Source organism: Cibotium barometz, chromosome 49, assembly GCF_041138505.1.
Source record: "Cibotium barometz isolate CiBa-2024 chromosome 49, ASM4113850v1, whole genome shotgun sequence".
Classification (NCBI taxonomy): Eukaryota; Viridiplantae; Streptophyta; class Polypodiopsida; order Cyatheales; family Cibotiaceae; genus Cibotium; species Cibotium barometz.
Window position 1 is genome coordinate 33,243,102 of NC_141094.1, and position 12,431 is coordinate 33,255,532.

The following is a 12,431-nucleotide window of genomic DNA, read 5'->3' on the forward strand; positions in this document are numbered from 1 at the left end:
CATCACTCACCACATAAATGGCTACATCATATAGATTTCTATGTGATTGAAAACATGCAAATTGTTTAATGTTGATCTAATTGAGCTGTCGTTCTGTTCCGTTGTTCATCACCTCAAGTTCAACACTATCAAGATTCATCTTCCATCTTCACTTGAGAATACATCTTCGAGCTCTGGGGCTTGCACATTCTTGTTTTACATTAGGCTGAAATTTTGGGTGATGGTTAAGCAACTCATGCACAAAGTGCCTTACATACACGAGTTTAAGACATGACAAATGAATATATTAATGAGAACGATGATTAAATTCATAGACTCTCGCACAGGTGACACACACCGAGCTAAATCCAACGCGCGCGCGCCCGCCCGCGCGCCTGCACACAGCTCTTCCTCGATCATCTCAACAATTAAGCCATGGGCTCAGGTACTTCTCTCTCTCTCTCTCTCTCTGTCTGTCTCTGTCTGTCTCTCTCTCTCTCTAAGCTCGTTGTTAATGATATTGTAATCTTTTCCATGACCTCTCCAGCAGGAGCTCTTACCCTGTGGTTAGTCAGTTTGCCAAATTATTCTGTTACCTGAGCTATGACAAGCTCATGCGCGACATGGGTTTTCGGATCTCTTTGATCTGTCTTTCGTTCAACAGAGCATCTACGACAATACATGCGTCTTTTTGTGTACGGAAATAGGTGTATCTTGAATTGGATGGCAACGCGTCTGCATTGCAACAGTGGTGTACGGTATTATGTGCCTTGAAGGTGTACGACACGATATTCTGAAGTGTACACTGCTGTTTCTACCTAGAGATATACGGTGACAGCAGATGCACATCAGAGTATGAAACGTGTGTCTTTATGTGTACGGCAACTTGTGTCTTGATGTGGTATGACCCTAGGAGTTGTATGATCTCATGCTCTCCTCTGATGTGCATGAAAATCCATCCGCTATCATGTGTACTGAAATGTATTCCATTTGAATTCTATGACGGCAATATGAAGGATCTTGAACATGTGTATCTTGAATTGCATGACAACATGCTGCTTTGAAGTGCACAACAATATGTGACTGATTTCTATTTTGGAAAATTCATTAAAAACCTGAATTGTAATGGCCAAATCGCGTATCTAGAAGATGATGTGTTTCTTAAAGTGTTTGCCAACACTTCTCTTTGAAGTGTATAACCGCAATTACTGTTATGTTTCTTGAATTGCACTGCATTATATTCTAAATTGTACAACATCAACATGTATATTTTGATGGTGTACATAAACATGTACACCTTACATGGCAACATGTAGTGCATGACAAGGATGATATATCTTGAAGTATATGGCAAAATCCATAGGTAGTACCGAGAGCACCTTCAACTTTGAAGTTTTTGACATTGCATGGCAGTGTGCTTCCGCCAGGATGCTCAGATGGGTTTAAGTTTTGTGTTCTGCTCGTTAGTTCTTCCACGCGGGCAAAGCTCGGTCGCCTACAAGTGTAAACAGTTATTTTGACTTGGTAAACATGAAATTCATTCTTCCTTTTGCAGATGCAGATATGGAGGACTATGGATTTGAATATTCGGATGAGGAGCCAGAAGAGCAGGATGTTGATATCGAAAACCAATATTATAATTCAAAGGGTATGCACTAATATCAAGGTTACTCTGCAAGCACTTGCAGGGCATCACTGCTTGTCACAGTGCTGCCATCTAATGGGTGACAGTTTTAGAGCTGTTTGCATGCAGTATTCCTATGTTACACATGGATAACGATCAAAAGAAGGATTGACAATTGATTAGCATTATCAAATTCACAAATAATGTGAATTTTCAAGCCTATCCTGAATCAATACCGACTAATTGAACTACTCTGAAACACAGGCTTGGTGGAGATGGATCCTGAAGGTGCATTGTCAGGTTTTGCTGAGGTGGTTAAGATGGAAGGGGAAAAGGGTGAATGGTATGTAGAGGTTTTTTCTTAAATTCTGTGATATTTGATGTTAGCCCATGCAGCATTGACCACAATATCGTCCTGGCAGCTGAAAGGTAGATGCTTTTATATGTTTTTGTTGACAGGGGTTTCAAGGCCTTGAAGCAGACAGTCAAGCTACACTACCGTTTAGCCAATTACAAACAAATGATGGATGCTTACAGGGAGATGTTAATGTACATCAAATCAGCTGTGACACGCAACTATAGTGAGAAATGTATCAACAACATTCTGGACTTTGTGTCTGGAAGTGCTAGCCAGAACATGGACTTACTCCAGGAATTCTATCAGACAACCCTGAAGGCCCTGGAGGATGCCAAAAATGAGGTCAGAAAGTGAATGGCACCCTGTCTGTATTTTGATTTTACAAAAGTATCTACTTTGTATCAGTTTTTTAGGTCACTGACACAACTTAACTAAGATTGCAGCGGCTATGGTTCAAAACAAACTTAAAGCTTTGCAAACTCTGGTTTGATATGGGGGAGTATGGCCGCATGAACAAGGTGGGGATTCTGTTCACTTGTTGCTTTAGGTTTCAGATTCTAGCTGCTCAGTGATACATGTGCTATAACAAGTCCAGTGCTTGGAATGATCCATGCCCGATAGATATTGAAGGAGCTACACAAATCTTGTCGGAGGGAGGATGGCTCAGATGATCAGAAGAAGGGCACACAGTTGCTGGAAGTGTATGCAATTGAGATACAGATGTACACAGAGACAAAAAACAACAAAAAGCTTAAGGTATGTCAACAGTGTGCATCTATGTGGTGGGGGTTGCCATGTAAGCAGGCTCTCCTTCCTAGTCATGTGGGGAAATCGCCTTTAATTCACTATTTTCCTTGTCATTGCAGCAACTGTATAAGCAGGCACTAACAATAAAATCTGCAATACCGCATCCTCGTATCATGGGTATCATACATGAGTGTGGTGGGAAGATGAACATGGCAGAACGGCAGTGGGCAGAGGCTGCAACGGACTTTTTTGAGGCTTTTAAGAACTATGATGAGGCTGGAACTCACCGGCGAATCCAATGCCTCAAGTATGCATTACTGAGACCTTCCCGTGTTCACGGGCTAATTTTACACTGTAAAGCCTCTTTGTATGCATAAGTTTTGGGTATAGAAAACTAATTCTATGCAATCATATGCCGATCTGATTGTAGGTACCTGGTATTGGCAAACATGCTGATGGAATCTCAAGTCAATCCCTTTGATGGTCAAGAAGCAAAACCGTAAGCAATCTGCTCTTTGAAAAAGCTAAGTGCATGTTTTTTTTTGGCTACTACCTCCCCCCGGGCTCCTCCTCCTCTCCCTCCTTCCCTTCTTCTCCCCACACAAAAACACATGCATGCATGCACATACACATGCACACATGAGAAAATGCACACGTTTCTGTCTCACACAGGCATTTTTAAACCATTTTCTGTTTCTCAACATAGATTAATTCTTGTTGACAAATCCAAGAAAGTGATCTTTTTATTGCTCAGTTTAAAAAAGCACCTTGAAATGCACTGCTTGCAGACACATACATACGAGTTACCTTTGTGCATGAATCCCACAAGAGAGAGGGAGTGTCTGAAACTCGATGACCGGTTGGAACTTGTCATCCTACCTCCCTGGACTATTGACTTTGACTCTGATTACTTGAACACCTTGCCACTTCTCAGATTCCACTCCAAGTCTAGTTGAAGAAACGTGCATCTGTTCCACTTTGTCCCCATGCTTGCAATCCCTTTCCCTTAACACAGCTATGGTCTCCTATGGAGAAGGATCATGCTTGTTGCTTTGCCTCGGGAACTGAACTGAGAGTTAACTCATGTCCTCCTTTGGGAACTGATCTGAGAGTTAACTGGTGTCCTCCTTTGAGCACACTTACAGAGAATGATTTCCTTTGGCTTTGCTTGCTGCAAACCATCTCATGATGCTACCTTTGCTGTATTCTGCTATGGATTTTGTGCACCTTCCTCGGACAGCTTAGAGGGTTGGGCTTGAATGCTTTGATACCAATGTTGCATGCACGGAAGCCTTACTTATTTGATTCTCAACCCTAAGCCTGATAAAGAACAATGATGCAAACTTTAATGATGATTAGATAGAGAGAGAAGAGAGAGAGATGAGCTGTGTGTTCAATGGTACAAAAAGATGATGATGTCTGTTCAACTCATGAGGCCTTTGGCATGACCAAAAGGTTGACTTTGGACCCTTTACTGGCTGTATGACCTGATTCTAAAGGGGGATTAGATGATATGTACAAATGAGAGCTTGGCTATTTATAGGGAGGAGGAGGAAATTCGTAATTCAGTCGGTTTTGCCTTTTCAGCCCACAAAACTTCGTCCAAAAAGTCATCTTTTCTGCCCAAAAGGTGTCCCATATATGGGTGTATGTCTTGGGCACTTTCGGAGCCTATTGGGCAGCAAAATCGGCTCTAAATGTGCCTCTAAATCTCCCCTAAAATGTTGCCAAATCCGGGCCTAATGATGAGGTTATCCATGTCCACGGGTGTAAATGTGACATTTCTCATTCATTCTGGAGAAAATAGCTTTTATAAAGAGAGCTAAACTTTTAATACACGCGCCCCCCCCCCCCCCCCCCCCCCAACCACCCAAAAAAAAAAAATCAGTGTTGAAAGCATATCATTTGCCTTTTTCCACTCACCACCTATCAAAAGCATGTTTATGCGTTTTTTCTAATCATGGGAGTGCTCTTCCAGTCTTGTATTGGTTGCCAGTGGTGTTGCTGTCCGACTTGTTCATAGTGCTTCGAATGGTGCCTAAAGCTGTCTGGATTGTTGTACGCTAGTTTTATAGCTGCAAGAGTTTGTATTACACTGGTGTTTTGGATTTATGGTATATGCGGAAGTATTATTTGCTTCAGTTGAGTTTTTCTCACGCACGAGCGTGCACTTGACATTGGCAGCTTGCACATAGGAGCCACTCGATAGGCTTTTGGTTGGCTTTTGACGAATGGCTAGTCACTTGCTTCAGTTGTGGCTTCACGAGGAGTCTCAATGTCATTGCCTTTGGGATTGCTCCAAGGCAGACCAGTTCAGTGGTGGATCCTCCGCTTCTTTATAGCAAATCCCAACACTCTCCAAGCTGTTACTTGGAGGGGGGGCTTGTGTGGACCACATAGGTATGTCCATACCTCCTATACGAGGAGGCTGGCAACGACATTGCACATAATTCAGGATTACAGTTATCACAACTTCATTGGCTCTAGCGCTCCTCTCGACTCTCAACACCCACACTGACCCGAGGTTAGACATTATCAGCAGCATGTGGCCACCTACTTTTCCTAATCCCGAGGCTCCCCTAACCCCAAGGGTTAGTGCTAGGTACATTACATTCCTCCCCTCTTAAGTCATTTCCACCTCTAGAAATAAATGAAGGCTACCTGCATCAATTGTCTATCAAACCCACATAGCCACGTATCAAGGAACCACCTCAACTGAAGCTGTTGTTCCTCCATACGATCGTGGGAACAAAAAAAAAACAAACAAAAAAAACCAAAAAAAAACATTCTCATGAGCTTGAAAAACATAAACCATCCCGTGGTGATGGGTAAGATCAGTACCCTCATGAGAAGAGGTGGTTTACACATTCATTGTATTTTGGGGCTTCTTTTGATGATAGCTTGTGTGTAACACGCGGAAGCTATGAGAGTCTTCTTTTAGCCCTAAACTCTGGACCCCTTGGGACCGTTGCTTGAGAACCTATCTGGCTCACAGGACTGCCATCCCCTCTGGCTTTGTGGAACACCACCAAGAAACCTCCTGGGAGCTCTTCCCGATCTTGTGTTCCTTGCCTTGGGCTTTGTACCTGTGCACTTTCTTGTACCTTGGACCTGTACACCTTTATATGGGACTGATTCAGTGTTTAGCTTTGCTGAGCCTGAGCCTGATGCTTTGATACCTATGTAACACGCGGAAGCTTTGAGAGTCTTCTTTCAGCCCTAAACACTACTGAGAATATGTTGATGCAAAAATGCAGACATGAAGAGAGAGTAGAGAGAGAGAGATATGGCTGGAAATTCAGTATATTTATATGGTACAAAAAGGTACCTAATTCTATAGCCATAGGCTGCCTTCACACAAAAGGTGATAGACACCAAAATTTGTCCCTACTTGGACCCATTCCCTAAAGGAATGAATGAATCATTGAGGAGCACCACTTGCCTATTTATAGTCTTCTTGAATACATGGCATACTGGCCGACTGTTGGTCGGCCAGCTTACAGTGCATTAAATGCTTCTAATGCTGTCTGACTGGTTATTCCTCCACATAAACTGAAGCGCCCTGCATCCGACAGCAACTCTGATTCAGCCAACAAATCATCTGCAGCCGACAGCCTCTTCCAACGTAGCCGCCAGGTCCTATGACAGCATCTTCCATGTCTTCCATGCTCCAAGTCCACACTACTGCCAAAACAGCACTGTGTGCTCCAACTTCTGGTTCTTAAACTCTTTTTTTGGCTACCTCTTCTAACCAGCATCTGAGAATGTCCATGGCATTTTATGCACATGACATTGGCTGCCTTCAAAAGGTGATAGACACCAAAATCTGTCCCTACTTGGACCGATTCCCTAAAGGAATGAATGAATCATTGAGGAGCACCACTTGCCTATTTATAGTCTTCTTGAATACATGGCGTACTGGCCGACTGCTGGTCGGCCAGCCTACAGTGCATTAAATGCTTCTAATGCTGTCCAACTGGTTATTCCACATAAACTGAAGCGCCCTGCATTCGATAGCAACTCTGGTTCAGCCGACTCCAACTGGCTCAGCCGAGAGATCATCTGCAGTCGATAGCCTCTTCCAACGTAGCCGCCAGGTCCTATGACAGCATCTCCCATGTCTTCCATGCTCCAAGTCCACCCTATTGCCAAAACAACACTGTGTGCTTCAACTTCTGGTTCTTATACTCTTTTTCTGGCTGCCTCTTCTGGACCAGCATCTGAGAATGTCCATGGCATTTTATGCACACGACACTGTGTGTATGGTCAAATGGTGGTTGCTTATGGATAATCTGGCATCTCCCGTGGGGAGAGTAAGGCCCTCAAAGCTTGTGCATGATATTTTTCTCCTTGGGTAATAAAATACTCCAAGGGGGGGTCGGCCCTTTTCGGCCTTTATGTGGTGTTAGATGTGCACATCTCTCTTTTTCAGTTTTGTGGAATCAAGTGGCATATAGGATGTGGCCAATTTAAGTGTTAATTGCATTAATGGTCAAGTGTTTTGCTTGCCCCACTCCGAGTTACGAGGTTAACCCAAGATAAGGGTTAAGGGTTAGCAGGGCATGGGGATTTGGAGGGCTCACATGTAGGCTAAGGGCACACTAGCAGGATGAGGTTTTGGATTGGCCGTGGGCTTACAAATAATAGCGAGGGGCTAATTATGGCTAAAAAGCTAATAAATAAAGAAAGGGCCGATTATTGCTATATAAGTGACTTTGGGGGCACTTATGAGGGATTGATGTATCCACGTGGCGGACAGGAGAGCTACGAGTGTAGAACACTTGCGCCTATGTGCCAGGGTTTTCCAGAGATATAAAGAAGAGTGCGACAGAATCACACATACATCACACACAAGAGTCCTAAATTACTACTTTGCACAACAAAAGGGTGCTCTAAAGCAGCCCATAACAGGGCCATAATCAGCCCAAGTCCAGTCCAAGTCAAGGCTGTCCCCTGGACAGCAAGTCATCATTGTACAAGTCATTCTCTTTCAATAAAGAAGCAAATACATCGACTAGTGGTGGGGCCTTGAGAGGGTTAGTTAGGACCTAATATTGTAATTTGTGGATCAACTAGAAAATGAGTGCTAGCAGCTACACTACTGTCTAGCCCTTCGGAGTCCTTTTCAGCTGCTAACTCTTGGATATGTACGTGCTGAAAATGCTTTGGAGCATTTCTATCATCGACAATTTGATCAGAATTCTTCTCAAAATTCAGTGGTAAGAGCTTCTTCAAGTTCTCTTTACTTGCTGTACATTCATGTGCTTGACCATTAAGGTCTTCTATGACTCGGATTGGCACACACATGCTTGTGTATGGATGCCAGTGTAGCATAGCTGCATGTGGCAAGACACTGGGGATTGGGGAGTGAGGTTCTTCATGACAAAAGTTGTGGAATCAACCCTGACTTTGACAAAACATGTTTGCAAAATGTTTTCATTGCATGGATGTCATTGGAAATCTGGCATGTGATGCCTTGTGAAGCTTGTATCTTGAGAAATCCTTGATAATACAATCATATTACAAGGGGGGTCGGCCCTTTCCGGCCTTATTGCAGCATTGCCATCTTATTTGGTTTTGTGCCATTTCATCTTGTTTAATAGTATTAGAAGTTTAAGTGTGTGCCAAGATTGTGCTCAACCCTTTTTGGGGCAATTACACTCTTGGGCAACATCCTGCCGACACACCATTGTAAACTGACCTCAAAATTTCAATCAGATTACCTGAGCATGCATTTCTTTTGGGGGCAAAATTAAAGAGAGGAGTTGGGCAATGTTGAAGGTTTTCTTAACAGGTACAAAAATGATCCAGAAATCCTCGCAATGACCAATCTCGTTGCAGCGTATCAGCGGAATGATATCTTGGAGTTTGAGAAGATAATCAAGGTAATGTGTTGACGTGGTTTGTAAATGCTCTGTATAAGCATTCTTACAGTTTTTCAATACAATCATGCAATCCTTATTGTATTGTTGATTTTTCCTTAACACTGAGGCCTGTTGCACATAGAGATTGATTGGGGGGCAGACATGGCTGATGGATGGCCTGGTGTGCTCAGCAAGGGAAGATGCATGGCAGTCGCTTCCCACCGCAAGTGTGTAAATATCTTAATTTCAATGGTTTTTGGGATGCAGAGTAACCGGAAAACAATAATGGATGATCCATTCATCCGTAACTACATTGAAGACTTGTTGAAGAACATCCGGACACAAGTTCTCTTGAAGCTTATCAAGCCATATACACGCATCCGTATTCCGTTCATCTCCCAGGTCAGTGCAATTCGTCACTTGAAATGGGCTTGCATCATGATAAGCTGTATTGACACCATGCATGATAACCTGCCGACACAGCTTATTATGTTGGTGTTGACAGAATGTCTGTGCTGACAATATGCATGATAAACTGCTGACATGCAGTTGCTAATTGTAATGCTTTGTCAGGAGTTGAATATTCCTGAGAAGGACGTGGAGCAACTGCTTGTCTCTCTGATCTTGGATAATAGAGTGCATGGCCATATAGATCAGGTCAACCAGCTTCTAGAACTTGGGGACAGGTAAATGTGGTTGGGTTTTTGACTCGTAAGCTTCCGATGCTTGCTAGTTGTGGGAACTTAAAGGCTAACTATGCAAGCCATGTTTTATCTGCAGGTCAAAGGGCCCAAAGAAGTACACGGCAATTGATAAGTGGAACACTCAGCTGAGAACTCTGTGTCAGACGGTCACAAACCGAATAGGCTGATGTGGCCATTACTACGTGTGCAATGGACTGAGTTGGAATGCCAACTTTGTATATTTAAGTAATATTTTTGTAGACTTTCAAAGCAGATCATTTGTATTTTGTATAGGGGCTGCCTTATGCTCCCTATCAAGTGCACACATCCAAGAGAGCTGTTTTTTTTTTCGGTTCTCTTTTTCATATCAATTTTCCCACTTGAGATGCTCTCTTTTTCAGCATTTTTAATAGCTACCAAGTATGTATGGCCCTTTTATCATCATGAGGCTGTACTGCTATATATATGAGTTGTTTTCAGGATTCAGCCTGTTTTACAATAGGGAAGTCTGTAGCAATTTATCATAGGGGTTCCATGTTTTTGTTATCTTCTGGTATGTTACAGTCTGGTGTGAAAATGATGTATTTCCGGACGGGAAATTACACCTACAGAGCGTGTTGGGCTTGGTTGTTCAGAAGAGGGCGGCGGCACACTAATTTTGTGCAAGAGTTGTGTGATACTGTTTGGCTCGCTGTGGAAGCAGCACGGGAAGCAGTGTTGAGCTGGAATTCAGCTGTGCGTTTTTTGGCAGCTTTTACTGGATGGCTGCCTTGGATGAGGTTGGAAGAGTTGGGAGTAAATGGTGGCCGTGAGCTGGCCATCCAGCTTAACAGCAGGTAATGTCTGCCCGACGTGAATCCCCTCATGCATGTACTTTGCCCCTTTGCCCACCCTAATTTCACACGGTCAATAAAACAACAATGTGGTAATAGGATGTCCACCATTGCACAATCAGATTACTAATGTGTGACACTGGTACTTTCCTTGCACCATTTTCCATGGAGGTATTAACATTACATGGAAACATCCTCTCTGATTTTTCTTATGTAATGCACCACCAACTAGGAGTGCAGACCTTTTAAAGTAGCCACTGCCACATATTATTGTGGGTAGTGTTGTAAAGTACATGGTTTTCTTGTTGGTCCAATCCATGTTTAAACGTTTATTCTTTTTCTGTTTTTTTTTTCTGACTAGCCCCTCAGGCCCAAGGTCCTCTCATGGTTACTATTTTTCACCGTGTGTAGGTGCTTTTTATCCGCCCGTATAGACGATGCCGCCTGAGGAAGCACCTTGGGGGGGCTTGAACCTATGACCTCTTTGTCATAGTCAGACACCTTGGGCTATCACAATAAGAATTTGCACTTTTTTATGAGACAACTTCATAACTCTTATTTTTCATGCAAGATCTTCACAATGCACGTGGGTAGATACACATTTTCCTAACATGAGGTGTAGAATCATTTTTTTAACTATGACCTTTAGTTAATGTAGAATCTATTTTTTTGCAATGAAGAATATATTCTAATAGTGAAACAAAAAACCCAACCTAATTCCGAAGACATGGTGTGCAGACCTAATAACCTTTTTTTGATGTGTGTGTGTGTGTGTGTGTGTGAGAGAGAGAGAGAGAGAGAGAGAGAGAGAGAGAGAGAGATTTGGATGATTTTGAGCTATTTCAAATTTAATTTGTGGTGCACAACAGAGCCTAATGAGACATAGTTTCCGTGCAGAAAGGCTGATTTTGAGCTTGAAGAGTGGACTTGGCCCCTCAGGAGTGACAAGGACCTTTATCAATTTCATAATGACAAATAACATACTTTAAATGCTTTCACTACTTGAACGAAGGAAAACCTATTTTGTGTTGGAAATCAATGCTTCGCCCTCATCGTCATGACTGCATAGGTACTAGCTAGCTCCATTTCGTTAAGGCCCTCTTTATGAGAAAAGATTGCTTTGTTTATGAGCAGTATGGATGCTCAAGTAGATCCCGAGGAGCCATATGTAGCTAGATGGTTATAAGACTGCTTAAATCAGTTTTGCTTCACACCAGATAGGCTACATGCAAATGTGGGCTCATGTTCTTACGTCGAATCATACTAAGGGTAGAGAGAGATCTTATTGTCCTTGGGCCGCGGAGCTCGAATGAGATGCATGGTCTCGTGTTGACTTTAACATTACCCCAATTGCGTGATATCCTCTAGAAGTTCAAAATGAAGTCAATGTTATCTTTGTATGAGTTGTGGAGATAGTTAAGTATTGGGCTTGATAGGATGCTAATAGAAATGCCGGGTCCACAAGATCGAATGAAAAGAATTTCACCTAACCATGCTCTTGTTTTGGCATGAGGGAGGAGAAGGGATGTAGGCACTTTGTGTTCTATTGTCACCATCGTTAATGAAATTAATTTAGCATGTGTCTATGGTACTTGGTTGACTTGAGCTAACTTATCATATGATCGTTTTTGGGTAGTATATATATAGACATGTTTGGCAACTCTCCATCATGTTCAGATCATCTGTTTTGATATCTACCTTCCTTGTATATGCACCATTGTTTAACAATGCATACAACCTCCATCTTAATCTTTCTAGATTACCATCTAAGCTCCCTCACTGGCGCACAATGGTGGAAGTAGTTCTCATTAGTTGTCACATTTGTTTCACAATGCATACAACCTCCATCTCAATCTTTTCAGATTACCATATAAGCTCCCTCATTGGAGCAGAGGGGTGGAAGTAGTTGTCATTAATTCACATTTGGGTGGAATAAATGAACATTCAAATTTTGGTGTTACTTCTAATGATTTTTTTTTCATAAATAATTATAGGGTGTCATACTCAATATATTAAGACAATCTTGTTGTAATTATGGCTTGCTCTTCAATGGAGGCCTTGTTTAGTTCATCACTGGTAAAAACATATCAATGATTTGATCACCTTAGTAAGTGTAAGCACCTTTCATCACTTTAATGACCCAATTAACCCATTATTGGCGTCAAAACATTGTAGGAACCCAGAACCTATCCACCCATCTTTGTATACACATATCGAGACCATCTATGTTGCATGTAGCCAAACCATCTTTGTATGCACATATCTAGACCATCTATGTATGCACATATTGAAACCATATCCACTCAAATACCATATCTACTCAAATACTCATAGAAAATATCC

The 12,431-nt window shown here is 42.3% G+C and overlaps 2 protein-coding genes across 2 annotated transcripts; both read left to right on the forward strand.

The window, feature by feature from the left end:
* Window positions 1-288: 288 nt before the first annotated feature.
* Window positions 289-9,754, forward strand: FUS12 (proteasome family protein). The gene is made up of 12 exons (XM_086786150.1): window positions 289-424; window positions 1,535-1,627; window positions 1,868-1,946; window positions 2,063-2,303; window positions 2,405-2,479; window positions 2,583-2,717; window positions 2,828-3,015; window positions 3,139-3,207; window positions 8,503-8,593; window positions 8,840-8,974; window positions 9,146-9,258; window positions 9,353-9,754. The coding sequence occupies exons 1-12, from the start codon at window positions 415-417 to the stop codon at window positions 9,441-9,443; spliced, it is 1,320 nt and encodes a 439-aa protein (XP_086642276.1). The 5' UTR covers window positions 289-414; the 3' UTR covers window positions 9,444-9,754.
* LOC147610505 (uncharacterized) lies at window positions 9,721-11,205 on the forward strand. Its single transcript, XM_086786151.1, has 2 exons — window positions 9,721-10,091; window positions 10,986-11,205. The coding sequence occupies exons 1-2, from the start codon at window positions 9,721-9,723 to the stop codon at window positions 11,065-11,067; spliced, it is 453 nt and encodes a 150-aa protein (XP_086642277.1). The 3' UTR covers window positions 11,068-11,205.
* The last annotated feature ends 1,226 nt before the right edge of the window (window positions 11,206-12,431 follow it).

What these genes read in the sequence shown, in the direction of transcription:
- LOC147610505 (XM_086786151.1), top strand. Translation starts at nt 9,721, where the DNA reads ATGAGTTGTTTTCAGGATTCAGCCTGTTTTACAATAGGGAAGTCTGTA. An exon ending in GCCATCCAGCTTAACAGCAG is followed by an intron (nt 10,092 to 10,985) that starts GTAATGTCTGCC and finishes GTTTCCGTGCAG; the next exon opens with AAAGGCTGATTTTGAGCTTG.
- FUS12 (XM_086786150.1), top strand. An exon ending in AAAACAACAAAAAGCTTAAG is followed by an intron (nt 2,718 to 2,827) that starts GTATGTCAACAG and finishes TTGTCATTGCAG; the next exon opens with CAACTGTATAAGCAGGCACT. An exon ending in GATGGTCAAGAAGCAAAACC is followed by an intron (nt 3,208 to 8,502) that starts GTAAGCAATCTG and finishes TTTTCTTAACAG; the next exon opens with GTACAAAAATGATCCAGAAA.